The sequence below is a fragment of the Eucalyptus grandis genome, chromosome 9, assembly GCF_016545825.1.
Source record: "Eucalyptus grandis isolate ANBG69807.140 chromosome 9, ASM1654582v1, whole genome shotgun sequence".
Taxonomy (NCBI): domain Eukaryota; kingdom Viridiplantae; phylum Streptophyta; class Magnoliopsida; order Myrtales; family Myrtaceae; genus Eucalyptus; species Eucalyptus grandis.
The window spans coordinates 19282290-19298703 of record NC_052620.1 but is presented as its reverse complement, the minus strand read 5'-3'; the positions used below and the strand labels follow the sequence as shown (position 1 = coordinate 19298703).

The window sequence follows — 16414 nt, the reverse complement described above, 5'->3', positions numbered from 1 at the left end:
AAATTGGTAATCATACTAACATTCATAGCTGCAAGAACAGTTTTCCTCTACCCCATAAATTGGCTCTCACATAATTTTGACATGCCCTATGGCTATTTCATTTCGTAATGAAAACTGAAGCACAAAGGTTTATCGATTCCAACATTTTTTTTTCATCTCGCCTCCGAGTTGAAGGATCCACGACTGCTACTGATTGTCAAGCTAGAGCTTTCTTGATTAGTTATCAATGAAATAAAGGGAAGTCGGTTCATGCTATCACCAGATCTTGCTTGTAACCCATCCAAGAAAAAGGATAAGATATGTGTTCATTTTGTATGATGAGTTCGAGCCGCTAGATAATTGATCTCAAGGGTGGAACATTTTTCGGGTGCCTTTCACTTTTCCCGTTACAGGTGGGCAGCAATAGCATCTAGACTTCATGGAACAACGGACAATGAAATTAAGAAAATGGAACACTCGCTTGAAGAAAAGCTTCCTCAAGAGTCAAACATGATGACACCTGAGATCAAAGTTGATTCCCGTAAGGACCATTTACCCCCACCATGATCTAGCGATATTCGAAGTATCTATGCCAAAACCGCAACAAACCATCGACATTCTTATCAAACACTTAATGCACATAACTCTCAGGCTTCCTTTGCAGTTGATGATGACAAAAAAACCTTGACCAAAGTGAAGGGCAAAAACGTGTATCCAAGCAGTTTCTTCCTCTGAAAGATCTAGACGTTGTAGAGAGATTTGAGGGTATGTTCATTGAGTCTGGGGCTCCTACCTATTCTATGTCCTATGATTATCTCATTATAGAGTTATGGGCAAATTACCCATTCTATGTCCTATGATGATTTCATTATAGAATCTGTTGAATCCTATGATGATTTCATTATAGATTTATGGGCAAATTGATTATAGTTGAATGCACCAGACATGGATGAAGGGGAGACGGCATTCATGAATGCGACTCTGTTGTAATTTAGGTCCAGTGTTCCGTTGTAGTGCTAGTCTTTGGTTACATCGTTCGATCCTAATTGGATAGTGACATCAATATGAATTTCTTTTACAACCGTTCACGTCAAAACAAAAAAGAAAGACACCATACCCTATTTGATCAGCCACTCATTACCATCGCCATCAGTATTGGAGTTGCCATCATCATCACCATCTTCACCAAACTCACCACCACCACCACCATCTTACTCAGACCAAGGATGTTTCGCCTTTCGCTCCCCTTCATCTGCCTCTCTCATATAATAATTTTCTTGAGTTTGGGTCATTGAACGAAACATCACACACACGGAGGGAAAGAGAGGGAGAGGAGGAGGAGAGAGAGAGAGAGAGTGTGTGTACAGTATAGTGAAGAGAGATCTTGAGCTGTTAAGAAGCAATCTGCGAGGCAAGATACTTGATTTGCCTGCTGTTAGATTGTATTACAAGTCTATCATACCTCAACCATGAGGTCATTTCTATCAAATGCCTCAATTCTAACACAAATCCCTGTGATGGTCCAAAAAATTGTTTCGCTCAGCTTTACCTGCAGTAACTCTGAACCTTTAACATCCAATTATTCTTGGCAACGTTAACAAGACCCAACATAATGCAACTTATTATTCCTGCTATAACAAAAGTTGGGCACAAAAACACACCAGGAGATAATTTTCTTGAAGATGTCACAAAATCCATTCAATCTCTTCTTCCTAATCTGGAAAAGATTTTGCTTAGATGTATCTGAGTGCAAGTCTATCTTGATGATAGTTATAGTTTTTTTTTTGGTAGAATTGATGATAGTTATAGTTGATTATATGCCATCACCATAAAGATGAATGAGCAATATTAGAGCTTAAAAACCCAACCAAGTGGCATTAGAGCTCAAACTATTGTACTTTGCAAAAATATACTGAGACAAAACCAATAGCAATACATCTCTGAACCCATCCGTTGGCATTAGATCACATGCACTGCCAATTTACTAGATGTTAATGATGTCAATTTATAAATTTAACCAGAATACAATCAGCTGCAAAGAGATGAGTTGATATCTTAACACAAAACAAAGGATTTATCTCCATAGAAATGATCCTCAATAGTTTAAGAACATTTATTACATTTCTCCTCTGTCACCGATACATGCTATAATTCACGACTCTACATTTTTAGACGAACTAAACTACATAGCGGGAACATGCTAGCCTTACAAATCTGATAACTGACCTTACAAAGGAAAACCACAAGGATTATATATTGCGACAAATTTTGAGCACATTATCATCGTCAATTTCCCCACAAATCTATGACAAAATCCTCGTAGAATTCACCAAAATACATTGGCTCAGAGTACATACACTCGAAAGCAGGAGATGCAGTTCCTGAGTTTGAGCATATACCTTCAAAATCTTCTAATATGCAAAGATCCTTCAGTGCAACCAATTGTTCCCAAATGTTTCCTTCTACTTTGTCAGTTTTGTTGCCCAGTGAGACCAAGCCATTGACTAGGGTTTTGTCAATTTCATCAATCCGATCAATTCCACAAGGAGTTCCAAGGTTTTGTGCTTTTGTAGCATCACTAAGGGCAATTGATGAATCTTGGCAAGATAAAGGATCATTGTGATTGGAGTTGACTTTCACATCGCATGCAGTTGGCATTTGCAAATTTTCCACGAGAAAACATTTCTTCAAACGAGTATTCCAGTAGTTCTTTATCTCATTGTCTGTCCTTCCCGGAAGTCTACTCGCTATGCTGGCCCAACTACGACAAGGACATTGCGAATTAGATACCTAATTATTTCCAGAGAGCAATGACAATGTGTTTGTGCTTGTTAGTAGAATAATAGACTCAATCGCTAAGGTACGGTTTTGGATTCTTGATTGTGGGGATTACCCCACTTATGACTCAAGTTACTGTCTTTCTCTGTATTACCATTCCAATTTTATTCCCCTATCATGCGCGTCATCAATATCAATCAAGAATCATGCTATATGAGTACAGTTACTCACCGGTTACCAAGAACTCGGTGCAAGTTAATAATGATTTCTTCCTCTTCTTGGGTGATGTTTCCGTGCTTGATGTTGGGCCTCAGATAGTTCATCCATCGAAGCCGGCAACTCTTTCCTGTTCTCGCCAAACCTGAGCAAACGCACATCCAATGCTAGGGTTAGTGACCTATGTGGTGAAATTTTCAATGTGAAAATCTTGATCCACCAAGACACGTTTTGATCCTTGTAGGCAGTACCCAATCCCTTTCTGCCGGATGATTGGCCTTAAATCGAGAAGACTCAAATCCACATAAAAAGACCGTTTCTTGAAATGATAACAGATAGCAAACAAAGGAGAGATAATAAAGTAACACAAACACACACCGGCGGGTTCGGCCATGTGAGTCCAGTTCCAAATGCCATATCTCTTGATATAAGCAACCAGTTTCTGGTCTTCTTCCGCACTCCAAGCGCCCGTCTTCACTGTCTTCTTGCTGTTGCTCTTGTCAACCCTGGGAAATCTGGCCATTGCTACTAGAGATTATGGGTCAGGGAGCTTATGCTTTTTCAGCTCTATCGGCTTTGAATGGTGTTGCCCTCCTGCGGGCGACTTCTGTATTTATACTTGTCCTGCACGCCGCACATGTATTCAAGGGCTTTTTCATGTAAAATCAAATCAGACAGGTCCAAGGAGGAAATGGGGTTTGCTTTTCCTGGAAGCAGCATTGAAGTCTAAAACGTTTGGTGGTAGGTCTTCGTGCATCCTTAGCATCAAATTTTAAAGTGTGGACTGACCCCACGCTATTAGGATATTGACATATAAAAACTCCCTTCCCATGGTAAAAAACATACTCTAGTCCCAACAAATACGGTAGACAGCTCTTGTTTATGATAGATTGTCGTTGTCTAAATTTTTAGCATGAATAAATTTCCAAATCAAAAATTTTCCTAGCGTTACTTTCAAACTTAAATAAAACTCAGATACGTCCATTAAATGGAGCCAACTTATAAATGCTGTAAAATACGAAAATAATCAAAGTTTTAGTAAAAGTCACTCATAGGCCTAAATCATCAGTTCTTTTTTTATTTATTACCAATACAATTTTTTTTAGTGAATGGTCATTTTGTAAGTGACAGAGTACAATAGCAATCATAATTTACGTGTGATTAACTCGCATCTCTTTTATTGAAGAATATGCTAAAGGCAAATATTAACGATGACAAGAGTATCAATAACATAGTAAGTTCATTACTGTCGAGTTGTGACTGGAGAATGCTATTAAAAAGTGATCAATTTGGAACCTACAAAGCGACGTTGAATGAACAATTAGATCACACGCCAAACCCACACTATAATTATATTAATTCTGTACTAAGGTGAATGTCATGAGAGCTCTTTTAACATATAATTTCTCTTGGGCCCATGTAGTCTTTGATTTCTAGTTTGATGAGAGTGTCCCCCTCCACAAATTTAATTAGGACATTATGCACAAATAAATTTTACAGATATAAATGAAAAATCATAGCTAAAGAAGCTATTTCCCTCGAATGTGTGCATCCTAAATTAAGTCACTTCAGTTATTGTCCGCTTTGATATATTCCATAACAAGTCTCATAGCTTTATATTTTGGCATACAAGTACACACTTTTGCATGAGGTCACCATCCTAGTAGCAATTTCACTTGAGCACGCTTAACATTAAAGTTCCAACTCTAAACATTGTAAAAAGTGCATCTTGTGTGCTACATATGTCTATTCGGTGTGGAATTCAGCTCATTCTTGCCTCTCTTAGTCATCGTAGAAGCTTGCTTGGAACTACTTGTTGTTCAAACCCTCTCGCATAGCCATCGCTTTCACCCTTGTCAGACCAGGTTGTTACAAATTGACCTAGTGGCAAGGTTGTTCCCGTGCTTTCGACTCAATAACTAATGGCTGCGAGTTCAATTGTTGCCTTGGAGAACTCAAATTTAATTAGGGGATAGTGGCAGCGGGTTACTGTGCTACTTCCCCTCCATATAGCTAACTAGTTATGGTCATACCCCTGGGTTGGGTTATCAAAAAAATTAAATAAAGAAGCTAATTGATAGTGTTGTATTTCATTGTCCATGGTTGCATTGTTCTAAAGAAGGAAAAAATAATTCAATGCATAAATATCCAAACTCAGACAGCTAAATAAAAGAGTGAGTTATTAATTCTGAATTGACAGATACTTAATGTAAAGTAATTCAGTTTAATTTCTGTCGATTGCGAATCACTTTTGAAAGTTTTACATCATCAAATAAGCAATAATGAATTCTAGATTGACTTGTAATTAATGTGAGGCGACATATGTGAGCAATGGGGGTGGTTGCCAGCAGATCAATCACGGGATGAGAGTCAATGGATGATCAAGTTGTGATTGGTAGCTTTTTGGCGGTGGACTTCCATGTCAAAGGCTCAACAATGTGGAAGCGATGAAAATATGTGACTTGGAGGTGGGAGAAGTCTTTCATTCGTGCATAGAATGCATAAAGACAGGATTCGGCGGGATAAATAATAACAGTGTGAAATCAGGAGAAGAAAATGAAATTCTAGAAGCAGATGAAGATAACCATAGTTTTCTCGATGCTCTTGAAACTTGGGGAGAATGGCAACCCACCAAGTACTCACCGTGTTTGAAATTAGACGAAGGGTTTTGCCTTTTCTTTATATTATTGTGACCCGACTTTCTCGGCTCGTGGAGGTCAATAATGGCCTTAAACAAATGAAGTAGATGGAAAGTTAGCAGCGAAGTCAAAAGCAAAATAGTGAAAAGTAATACCTACATATGACAGCTGTGAAACATTGTAGAACAGCTTTAGCTTTTCCTAGGGTGGAACAAGTCAGGGTAGAAATAACCAGGTAAATGCGACACTTCTGGTTTCTTTATGTTGGAATATCTCCTACATTGGATGCAACAAAATTTCTTTGCCTTGAATTCAATGCGTTCGGAGTCTCTGAATGTTAGCCCTAGTCTGTTAAAAAGTGTGCCGGGTTATGTCCGGGGTTATGTGCTGGATTCTGAGGAGAGACTCATTGGCGTTGAGTCTTGTATGGTAATTGGACCATGGCAATCGTATAGATATTACAGAAAATGTCTTATGGTGCTTATAATCCGTTGTTGAGGAGACAGATGATTTTAGTGAGTTGGCGATTGACCGGCACCAAATTTAATGGAGTGCACCAGAAAAGCATTTATTTTTACAATCATGTTACTATTCTAGGTCATTTTTATAGAATTTAGTTTTGTGAGTTCTTGCTTGTGATTGAAGATTTTTTTTTTCTAACGTTATTTCAGTTTAAAGACTATGGTGCTTATTGATTTGTGGCTTATGGGGATTACTCAAGATGCAGGGCAAAAAATTTCTAGACCTATTTATCATAATAACAATTACCTTCGTTCTAATTTTGTGATGTTCGACTTACCACCACACCCATCTAGTAAATACATGCATGTAATACAAACGTTAAGCACAAAAACGAAGTTCTCTAAATAAATGAACTTGTAGCATTTTTGTAAACGAAGTTGTTCTAAACATTTTTCTCAGCTTCATGGGTTCCCTAAGATATGAACCAGGATAAGAGAGCTCACAAAAGCCAATTTACTTATTTACTTGATGGAGAGCACGTCAGTCAAATAAGCAAAACCCCGATGCATTCACTCATTTATGCTTAATGAGAGCTAAAGAGGGCAAAAACACCAAAACAAAACAAAAGATAGAAAGTTCATCTGATAATGAAAGGTCCAAATTGTGCAATATTGACTCTTACTGGCCTTCAAACTGGCAACATAAACAAGCATGCTTCCCCTTTGGAGGGAACCGGAAAGTCCTAGCTATATTGACGCAGAGTCTCCCAATAAACGTGGTCAATATGCCATGGCACGCAGAACACAACAAATGACTATATTTTTGCCTTTTGAAAACGCGTTCAATTCCCGCAGATACTCAAGATTCGGAGCAGTAACAAACGACCGCGATCCGCGGTCCCACGTACTAATTCTTGGAAATTCAGAACCTTTAAAAGAACAGTTCACAAGGAGACCACTACAGTTAATGAAGAGGTGTTGTTTCTTGCATATTTACCACTTTCATACTTCCCCCAATAACTCAGAATGTGGAGCTTTAATTTTTTTTCTTTTCTTTTTTGGCTTTATAGCACGTTAAATCTAGAAGGTCGACCAGAGTATTGACTCATGGACAGGGAGAGAACCTTAAGTACTAATAGTCTCAAAAGTGTACATGATTTGATGGTTAAGTGAGTTTTGAAATTCTTTTTTTTTTTGTAATTTCTTTTATGCAATTGCTCTTATGATACCAAAAAAAAAAAAAAAAGAATAGAATATAAAAGAAACATAAAGGAAGAATATCTTTTAAGGTCTAATGGAAGGTTCAAAAATATTTTTAAAGGTGGGAAATTACAGCAACAAATTTTTTTTTGTCTATACTGAGAAAAAAAATGCTAATCTGAGAACTAAGTGTGCAAAGGTGAAGTGTCTAGGTATATGTTTGCCAAAGGGGAGGGTAAATTGGGTTTAAATCAAATATCTCGGTGGAGCAAAACTGTTATTATTTAGTTAATACGGTCGCTGCCGGAGGAAGATGGATACCTGTGGTCTGTCCTAATTCAAGTTAGTCTAATCAGGTGCAATGGAGGGCGACTTTTTCGAACGCTTTTTCTGTCAATAGTGCGTGGAGTAGCATTAGAACTTATGCAAGAAACGTTTCTGGGCACAAGTTAATATGGATTACACCTTACACACCCAAACATAGCTTCATATGCTGGCTTGCCATTTGAATAAGCTCCTAACTTAAAGATAGATTGAACAGATGGTAAATATGATAGCAATTAATTATAGCAAATCCCTTTAGGACACAAAGATAATTAAAAGGTTATGTGTTATCTTATTCAATATACAAAACTCCATGATTAAAGAACGTGAAGATGTATTTTATTTTTAGATTTTACAATCGAAAATTCAGGTAAATCATTTTAAATCAATTACTTAAATATGTAAATTCGGAAGCATGAGCATGCAAGCAACGCGTCTTGAACCTATGCATACATCACAGATAAGGATGAAGAACCGGAGTGCAAAGATGTTTCGGAGGGGTTGAACGTGGAGGCAGCTCATTTTCAAACATGAGTCAAACGACTTAGACTTATCGTATGATCAATTGAAATTCAATTATGAAACGTGCTTGTTTTTCATGATGACGTTGGCACAGGGCAAGAAATCCAAATTTGCGGACGTCGTCCATGTGTTCAGAAACAATTCATATATTAAAGGCGACCATCTCTGCCTTGCGTACGGCAAATTTGAAAGCGAGCTCAACCTGTTTGCCCCATCACGAACAAAAATATAAGAAAACCTTTAGTCCACGCCCAATTCCAAGGGAGTACATGGTCAAAAGAGGAAGCAATTCTTCTTTATGTTTTGGAAAAAAACAAAAGTACAAGCATGAATTGCTATTTAATTGATAAATTATGATCCTGTGACATTATGAAATAAAGTAACACCTCAGTATTTATTTTCTTGAGAGGTTAACACTTTATTACTTGTGTTATTAGCTGCTCAAACCTGTTAAAGTATTCCATATCATTTGTTTGTAGTGACAATTGTAGTCCGCAATTGCTTTGTTGACAATCAAGGAATTTATTTGGCTGACAGATTTGCTCAATGGTTGGGGATTATTGTAGTAGAAGATTGTTTTTTACGGCAACAATGAGAGTGCAATACATTTGGTCAAAAATCAATTGTATCACTAGCAAACAACATACATTGATATCAAGTACAATTTTATACCTGAGATTGTGTCGGAAAGATTTGCATTCATTGAGAAAGTGCAACATGGTGGTCAATTTGGCAGACATGCCAAAGATCCTATCACATTTATCAAGTTCCAATACTATTCGGACCTGGTTAGTGTTTGAAATGGATGAGGAGCCTAGATGGGCTCGGGAGAGACAATGATTGATCGATGATCGATGAGGATGAAGTTGGACTTCTCTATCATAGTAGAGATTTGTTGATTATGGCTTGAATTTAATTTTGATTGCTTTGAAAACTAACCCAAAATTGAATCGCAAGGAACATGGGCCACATCAGTGAAGTCCAAAACTGGACTCTTGCCAATGAAAACGTGGGTAATGGAAAAAAAGGGTAATTAATTTCTCACGAGACTTCTTTCTTTTTTGATGATGAAGTCCATGTTGACGCAGGAAAAGGGCTCATATTTGTTTTCATGGGTGCGTACACAAACACCAAATATATATATATATATATAGTCTCTAGTGCTATATTGAGTGTGCTTAATATGTGTTAAAACTATAATAAAAGGATTAAGAGAGTGAGAGCGTGAGAAAACTCCTTTCTTTGTGACTAATTCTTGTGGGTTTAGATTTAATTTAGGATATGTCTAACAGTTAAGAGTGGGTGTAACTTAGTGATTTTAGTCTCATCTCTACAGATTATAGTGGAACCATCTTATCGATCTCTCCCTTAGTAGTTTGCAAACCTCTGAACCACGCAACTCTTTATATTTAAGTTTTACTTCTGCAATTATATCTTACTCAAATCATTCAATTTGTTCATGCTTCCATGTTATTTGTGATCAATGACATATGAAAATTAAAGACTCGATGTGATTCCCGCATACAGAGTACAATACAAGTTTTCATGCGCATGCATTTCTTAACTTGCGATTGACCTTGACCACTTGAAATTCATACCATGAATCTATCGTATCATATTTTGTAGATAATTTGCGATATATAGTAATGGACTAAGGTTTATTTGGAATTCTCGAGTTCCGTCTTTTTCACTTCCAACCTTGTCTATCATGATAAGTAAGTTCAAAGTTGGCTTTCAAAGACTAGATATTTAAAGCAAAATCACTCGTGTTGATTTGGCATTTTTTGTTTACAGTATTTGACTTTCATTCAGTTCTGCGACTGCACCAATCTATACACAATTCTTCAACCCATCCATGTGAATTATGGATCGGCCAGCTGGAGAACTTCGTCTCATATTGTCAATTCATAATTCAATGTTCGTAGTCAGTCTCGTGCAGAGAATTATGTTGAGAATTCAATGACTTTGTGATTTTAGTGAACTAGAAAGAAGCCGCACGGTAAGAGTTACTAGTGGGAAAAGACACAGGACATTCCGAAAACGTGTCAACTTAGTAGTTTTTGCCACCTAAGTACAAATAACGACAAGTGACAGTGCTGCATGAACTCGTCAAACAAAATATTGTAATTAGGCTGCTAGTGGTTTTTTTCCCCTTCATTACTCTTCAAGGTGTATTGGTATCAAGAGTTGCGTCTTTCATTCGGCCTTTTAACCAACAAAAGAATTCAAGATAAAAAAAAATTATTGTAACATTAGTCACCTAGACAATAATATCGGCCCAAGAAAATTTCTTTTGGTAACGATAGACCCAACAATTATATACGTAGGGTATTAAATACTAAAAAATTCTTTGTTTGTTTTGCCAAATGAGTTTCTCTGCAAATATTCATTTCAAAATGTGAAAAACCGCCGTCTGAAAAGAATTTGAGAAAATTTAGGGGAGGAAAATATGAAGAACAGATTTTCACCGGGCCCACCATTTTTTTATTTTTAATCTTCAGCTGCTTGTGAAGAAACGGTAGAGAGTGGGCACATTAACAAGCGGAATTTACTACACTATCCTTGTCTCTTATCAAAATCACAACAAAATAATTCCCTTACGTATAGTTAAACGCGAGGGGGCACCATTTCTTTGAAACTTGGAGTATTTTGAACTGAACTGAGAAAAAACTTTCTAAGAATAATAACTTATTCGAATTTTCATTTATTAAATGGCTATTTTAGGCATAAATTGGTGACAGTCGACAATAATAAAATTACAAAGATAAGGTCGAAAAAGTAATTTCAGAAATAGTTTTTCACAATTTCCACACCCCCTGTCCTGCCTTTCCATATGGCAGAGAGAATGTTGTGTTTCTTGAATCTTCACCACCTCTAGAGGACTCTTCCAAACATGGAAGTGTCGCTCGCACGTCCCGCCTTCCTGCTTCGTGTTGAATCTCTCTTCTCTTTCACTTCATCACGCGCTCACACAGACAGATTAACCTGATAGAGAGAGAGAGAGAGAGAGATGCACAGCAGTTGGTTCTCTGTGTTTTGTTCTTCATTTGTATTGGCAATGCCGCTGCGCTCGGGCTTCATTTTCTTGATGGGTTTTCTTTTTGGTTGTTTTCGTGAGGAAAGCTTTTGCCCTTTTGAAGCAGAAATTTGGTCAGCCTTTTAAAGTTCCTCGTGTTTGGTTCATGTCATTTGGGGAGGTGTTAGGAAAAGAAAGGGACGAGGTAAACAGTTGATCGGTCTAAAACAATGCCCTGAACCAAGGGCTTGCAGCTGAACTGTTTGATCAAATGTCTCAATCACGTAACATTCCGGTTGTTACAACTATCGTAGTATGCTAAGCAGCGAATGCTAGGTTGCTTGATTTATTCCACGATCAAGGATAAAGACGGGCCTTCCTATGTGGTTAGTCACTTATGCAATGCTTGTTCATTTTTCTTAATGGATAAAAATTGAAATTGATGTTGTTTTAGTTTTGTTAGATGCATATCTTTTAGTGTTGGAGATAGGGCTTCCAAGGAGGGTAAAGAGGCTCTGCGTCAGGTCGATCCTTTTGCAAGCTTGACTTACCAATAAGCCAAGACCTCTGGAGCCGTTACTAGTGCAGGTTCGACGTATGCTAAAGAAATACTTAAATTGAGAAGTAGTTGAGCAAGTTGGGTAATTTCTGGCAGTGGCAACAAAAATTATATAATAGAGTTGAAGCCATCAGCGGATACTCTTGAGGAGGAGAGGGATATCTACTTTGAAAAATTCAGAGATATTGAGATCTTGGGCTACTATCTTGAGATAGAATGCCTACCCACAATGTTTCTATCAAGCATTTGTTCCAGGCATTCTTGCCCTTCGTTTCAGGCATACTTGTTTTGTCCATCTCTGGTGCTGCCTAAATGTTGATAACTTATTAACTTCTTCTTTGGCAGATTGTGGAGCAATAAAGATGATATTTCCTGCAGGAGATGACGATGCATTGGTTGTAGCAAAAGCTCAAGCCGTGGTGTCGCTACACCAGAAAGAAGCAGAGTTACTGAGTCCCATAGCCAAGGTTCCTAAAGAAAGAACAAGCTTAAATACTCAGAAAAGGAAAAGCATCATAAAACCGTAAGTTGATGCTGCTGCTACTACTTTTTCTTCTCTGAAGCGAAGGATTTAGACACTTCCAATGTGTGTTCTAGTGGTTTATCTCTCATGAATTACTGATTTTCCATTTTTGGATGCTTGAAGACAGCTTCTGGTGTACTCTCCATAAATAGATATTTAGACAACTCTACCCGTGGAAAAGCCTAGGTAATTTAAAAGGGTTTTAACCATAGTCAACATGGCATTTCGTAGCCTATATACAGTCGGAGTTTTTGTTACTCCTTTGAGCTCAGTTAACTAATTTGATCATGTGAGTACTAAGAGACATGTACACTGACTTTACATCCTTCACAAGGTTCATGGCAGTTTCTGTTATGTATTACCACATTGATGGTGGCATGTTTGGACATATCTCATAGGAAAGACTGGCATGTTGATGCCACGTTTCATGTATATGGTCTAGGTGGTTTGGTTTGTGACAAGTTAATACCTTCATAATTTAGGGGCGTTTGATAATGTATTGTCTGTTCTGGTTGGTGCATTTATATGAGTCCATTGATGAGTCGATATATTATTTGGAATGGATTATTTTAATTTGTCAGTCAAGAGTTCTGAAATTTGGTTTGTCCGATGTCAATCTTCTTCTTGCACAAATTATTGATGAGTGTCAATTAAACTTGTGATTGACTAAAAATACCCTTTATATCTATTGACCCACTATGTTGTCATCTTTATGACTTTGAGTTCTTTACCATGCACATTTCTTTAATGACGACATCCATTGGCATATGAAAAATAGTTAAAATTTTCAAAAGATCTCAATATGGAAATTGACAGTTTAGTGTCTATAGCCATTCCAATGATCATCGATTCCATAGTACCATATGCACTTTCCTGTGCAAAATCCAACAAAAAATACAAAAAAAGAGAAACTCGAGAGCAACAAAAAGCTCTATAAAAAAACTCATGATCAACCATTGTTGATCTATGAGGACTATGCCAATTGCTATCACTTCCTAACTTCATCGAGACACCAATAGCGGTCCCGAAATAACAAGAAAAAATGAATTTACCTAGACATCGAAATTTTAAAAAAAGTATAAGAAAAGTGAAGCTAACTAGTTATGTACCATAGTGAACTTAGAGAAATATCATGAATTTTCTCTTCACGAAACGGGAGGAAGATCACAGCCATCCTTTCCATTGCCTCATTGGTGCTTCAACTTTCCTGAGGCAAAACCAAAGGCTGCCATCCACCCTGAAGGACCAAAGCTGAATGACGGTATCCTTCATGAGTTCATTCCGCATGTAAGGATGCGCAACTGCATTCCACCTCTCCGTCAGCATATAAGAAAAATTTTTGCTCGTGTAATTCCACTTCTTGAGTCGCAACCCATGAGAAACTTCGAGACATGGCTCAATGAGGGAAACCTTAATGCCCTCCTTCCTATTTAGGATTCGGATCTCTTCTTCGCTCAAGAAACCTTGCCTCATCTGCTTGTTGGGTATAGAGAGCCTACTTTGGCCGCGGCTCATGTCTGTGGCAGTAAGTGTCTTCTCCACGACGAGTGTCACATCTTGACCATGCATTTCCCGTATTTTGTCCATGTACTTTGTTGGCAATTCGCTTGATCCGATTAGAGTAGCGAGATCCAACTTGGGAGCTTTCTTGGGTTTCTTGGAAACTCTACCCAATTCTTGGGTTTCGGAGGAATCGAATGTGCGTGGACGCTTCTTGCAGTACTCAGCGACAACTCTAGAAGGCTCTTGCTTGTTGTTTTGGACAACGACAAATGGACCAGAACTTGACTTCTGGGGTGGATTGTCAGCCTTCGCGCTCGCGGTGATCTCTTCTTCTTAACGGTCCATCCAATACCGATTGACCCAAAAGTATTGGTGGTCATGACGGTGAACTTCTTCTCATCATCACGATCCAAGAAGGGAGCCGCGAGACTTAGCTTTCCTTTGGAGACCAATGAAGCTGCGTCCGCCAAGAGATGAAGAGATGAGAAATCGAACTCCATCTTTCTCTCCTTTGCAGACCGAAAATAGACTGTCGCCGCTGGAAAACTTTGATACCCCATTATCGCCAAGTGATGAAGAGATCAACAGACGAAAAGATGATGATCGTGGGTTTTCACAGAGAGAGAGAGAGAGAGAGCGACGTAGAAGGGGTGAGAGGGAGGGGAAGAAGAAAGCTGATGCGATTGCAAATTAGGAAATATTAGGAATTACTTGAAGAAGATGAGAATTCTGAGTGTATCATCAGTGAGATCCGGGAGTTTCAAATTAGGAAATATTAGGGCAAGTAGCGACTGCGTGGCCATTGTGACCGTTGTGACCGTTGAGTGTTTACTCGGACGAGTGATTCTGAAAAATAATTTGTTGTCAATCTCCGAATTAACCACGAATTGTTGTCTGCCCCGAATTTTTCCCAAAAAAATTGTACTTTGATTTTAATTGCACGTGTATAACAATTCCCTGGATTTTAATTACACGTGTACCTGAAAAGAGCATGATTTCGGGAGGAGCCGAGAGCTAATGAAAGATTGTCACTGATTTCTCTCATTCACAGGTGTTCTTCGTCGGTCTCAATCGCCAGAAATCTGCCGTGGCCGTCGATTTCCGCCACTCCCACTGCCCGCGCCGAAACTCCTCTTTTCTGCCCTGTTTTCTGGTGGGAAGTTTGAAGTACTCCGTTCCATTCGGAGCTCCTTGGCCGGTGCCCATCTTCATTGCTGACACGTCTAGGACCTCCATTCTCCGATCTGCTCAGCGGATGAGGCTAGAAATCCAAATCACCATGGTAATTTCCATTCGCTCTGTTTCTATCGCTTACGAAGGAAACAGAGGCCTTGAGCTCTATTTGATGATTGAGAGAAAGATTCTCGTCGTTCTGTATACCCGGTCCTAACATATGCTCTCTCGCGTGTTGTTTCTTTTTCTGTCTTTGATTTTTATATGCTTGAGTGTGTTCGCGTGGCGGTCAGCGAGTGTAGGTGAGTCCTGTGGTGGTCGGAGGTCTATGACGATGGAGTAAAGCATGTTTGTGCTGCGCTGTTCTCAGGGCATATTTCAGGAAGTTAAATTCATGATTTTCAGGATAAAATGAATTTTCAATCGTTTAACTTTAGATGAAAAACGTAACGAGATTAAAAAAAAAAAATGGATAGTCAAACACAACCGGGCACAATTTATATGTTATTCCTTTTCGACATAAATTGGGTTGTAATAAAAAATCTATATACATGCCACTAAAATCATCACAAGAAAATGAACCACAAAAAGATTACATGTACAAAGTTATTGCTACAAAATCTTCCCTTTAGGAGAGATCACGGAAGTCCTCTTAAATTACACAATGAATTTTGGATGTCTAGGGTGTGAAAAACCGAAGTTTTAAGAGTGTTGTTTTGAAGTAGTAAACTGTTCTCGAGAAAACAGTCTGACCCAGAATGTTGTAGTGGCTTGCATGCGATGTTTGAATCGGATTTTGGCTTCGACTTCTTCATGAAAGTTGTAGATACATCTTAAAACTGTTGCATGTAACTTTTGTTAGATCTGAGAATTTCACTTTTTACTGATATGGTTAAGCAAGGCGGATCCCAATTTCACTCTATTGTAAATATTCTCAGGCTCAAATATTCTTTCTAGGATGGAACATCCTTCTTCAAAATGGATGATTGAACCATCATTCTTGGAGTCCTAACTGCACAAGCAGATATATGATGGGAAAATATGTTGACCGCCAATAAGTATTCTCTCAATTAGTGTGACAAATGTTGGATGCCAAGATACCAAGTTTAAGTCTAAAAATACTTGAAAGTTGAAGACAACGGTTGATTAATTAAGTATGAGAGTGATTGCACAAAGTAAAGAAAGCAAGTGTAAACTGTACAAAGAATGAGGATTCAAGTAGGGTAACACTGGTACCTCAAAACCACATTGCATTCTTGTCCTTCTCCCCCCACTTTGGCTCAAGGGGTAAAGACTTCAAATGCACCAAAAATAAACCTTGTTCCGGTGAAAACATCCTAAGTCCCCCCGCCGAAAGATTTTTCACCCATCATATATTTGTTGACACTGTTAAAATCAGTGTTAAAGAGTGTCAGTGGCATTAGTGCCATCAGAAAAGTCCACATTCTTCCCTGAAGAAAATCTTTGTTCCTCAGTAACTCATCATGGTAAGAATTCCGAGAAGAAAGTATTTTGTTTTGC

General features: G+C 38.2%; 1 protein-coding gene and 1 long non-coding RNA gene across 2 annotated transcripts; one reads left to right on the top strand and one right to left on the bottom strand.

Annotated features, from left to right (window-relative positions):
• Positions 1–2265: 2265 nt before the first annotated feature.
• On the bottom strand, positions 2266–3496 carry LOC104420381 (MYB-like transcription factor EOBI). Its single transcript, XM_010032234.2, has 3 exons — positions 3352–3496; positions 2989–3118; positions 2266–2740 (listed from the first exon to the last, which is right to left on the bottom strand). Exons 1-3 carry the CDS (start codon positions 3494–3496, stop codon positions 2266–2268), a joined length of 750 nt encoding a protein of 249 aa, XP_010030536.2.
• A 7491-nt stretch (positions 3497–10987) lies between these two features.
• LOC108955106 lies at positions 10988–15097 on the top strand. The gene is made up of 4 exons (XR_005546510.1): positions 10988–11521; positions 11599–11723; positions 12040–12217; positions 14772–15097. It is a non-coding gene; the product is annotated as an uncharacterized LOC108955106 (long non-coding RNA).
• Positions 15098–16414: the final 1317 nt, after the last annotated feature.

Coding starts and splice junctions, on each gene's coding strand:
- LOC104420381 (XM_010032234.2), bottom strand. CDS start 3,496: ATGGCCAGATTTCCCAGGGTTGACAAGAGCAACAGCAAGAAGACAGTG. Junction 3,119..3,351: donor TCACATGGCCGAACCCGCCG/GTGTGTGTTTGT, acceptor GCGTTTGCTCAG/GTTTGGCGAGAACAGGAAAG. Junction 2,741..2,988: donor CACCGAGTTCTTGGTAACCG/GTGAGTAACTGT, acceptor TCCTTGTCGTAG/TTGGGCCAGCATAGCGAGTA.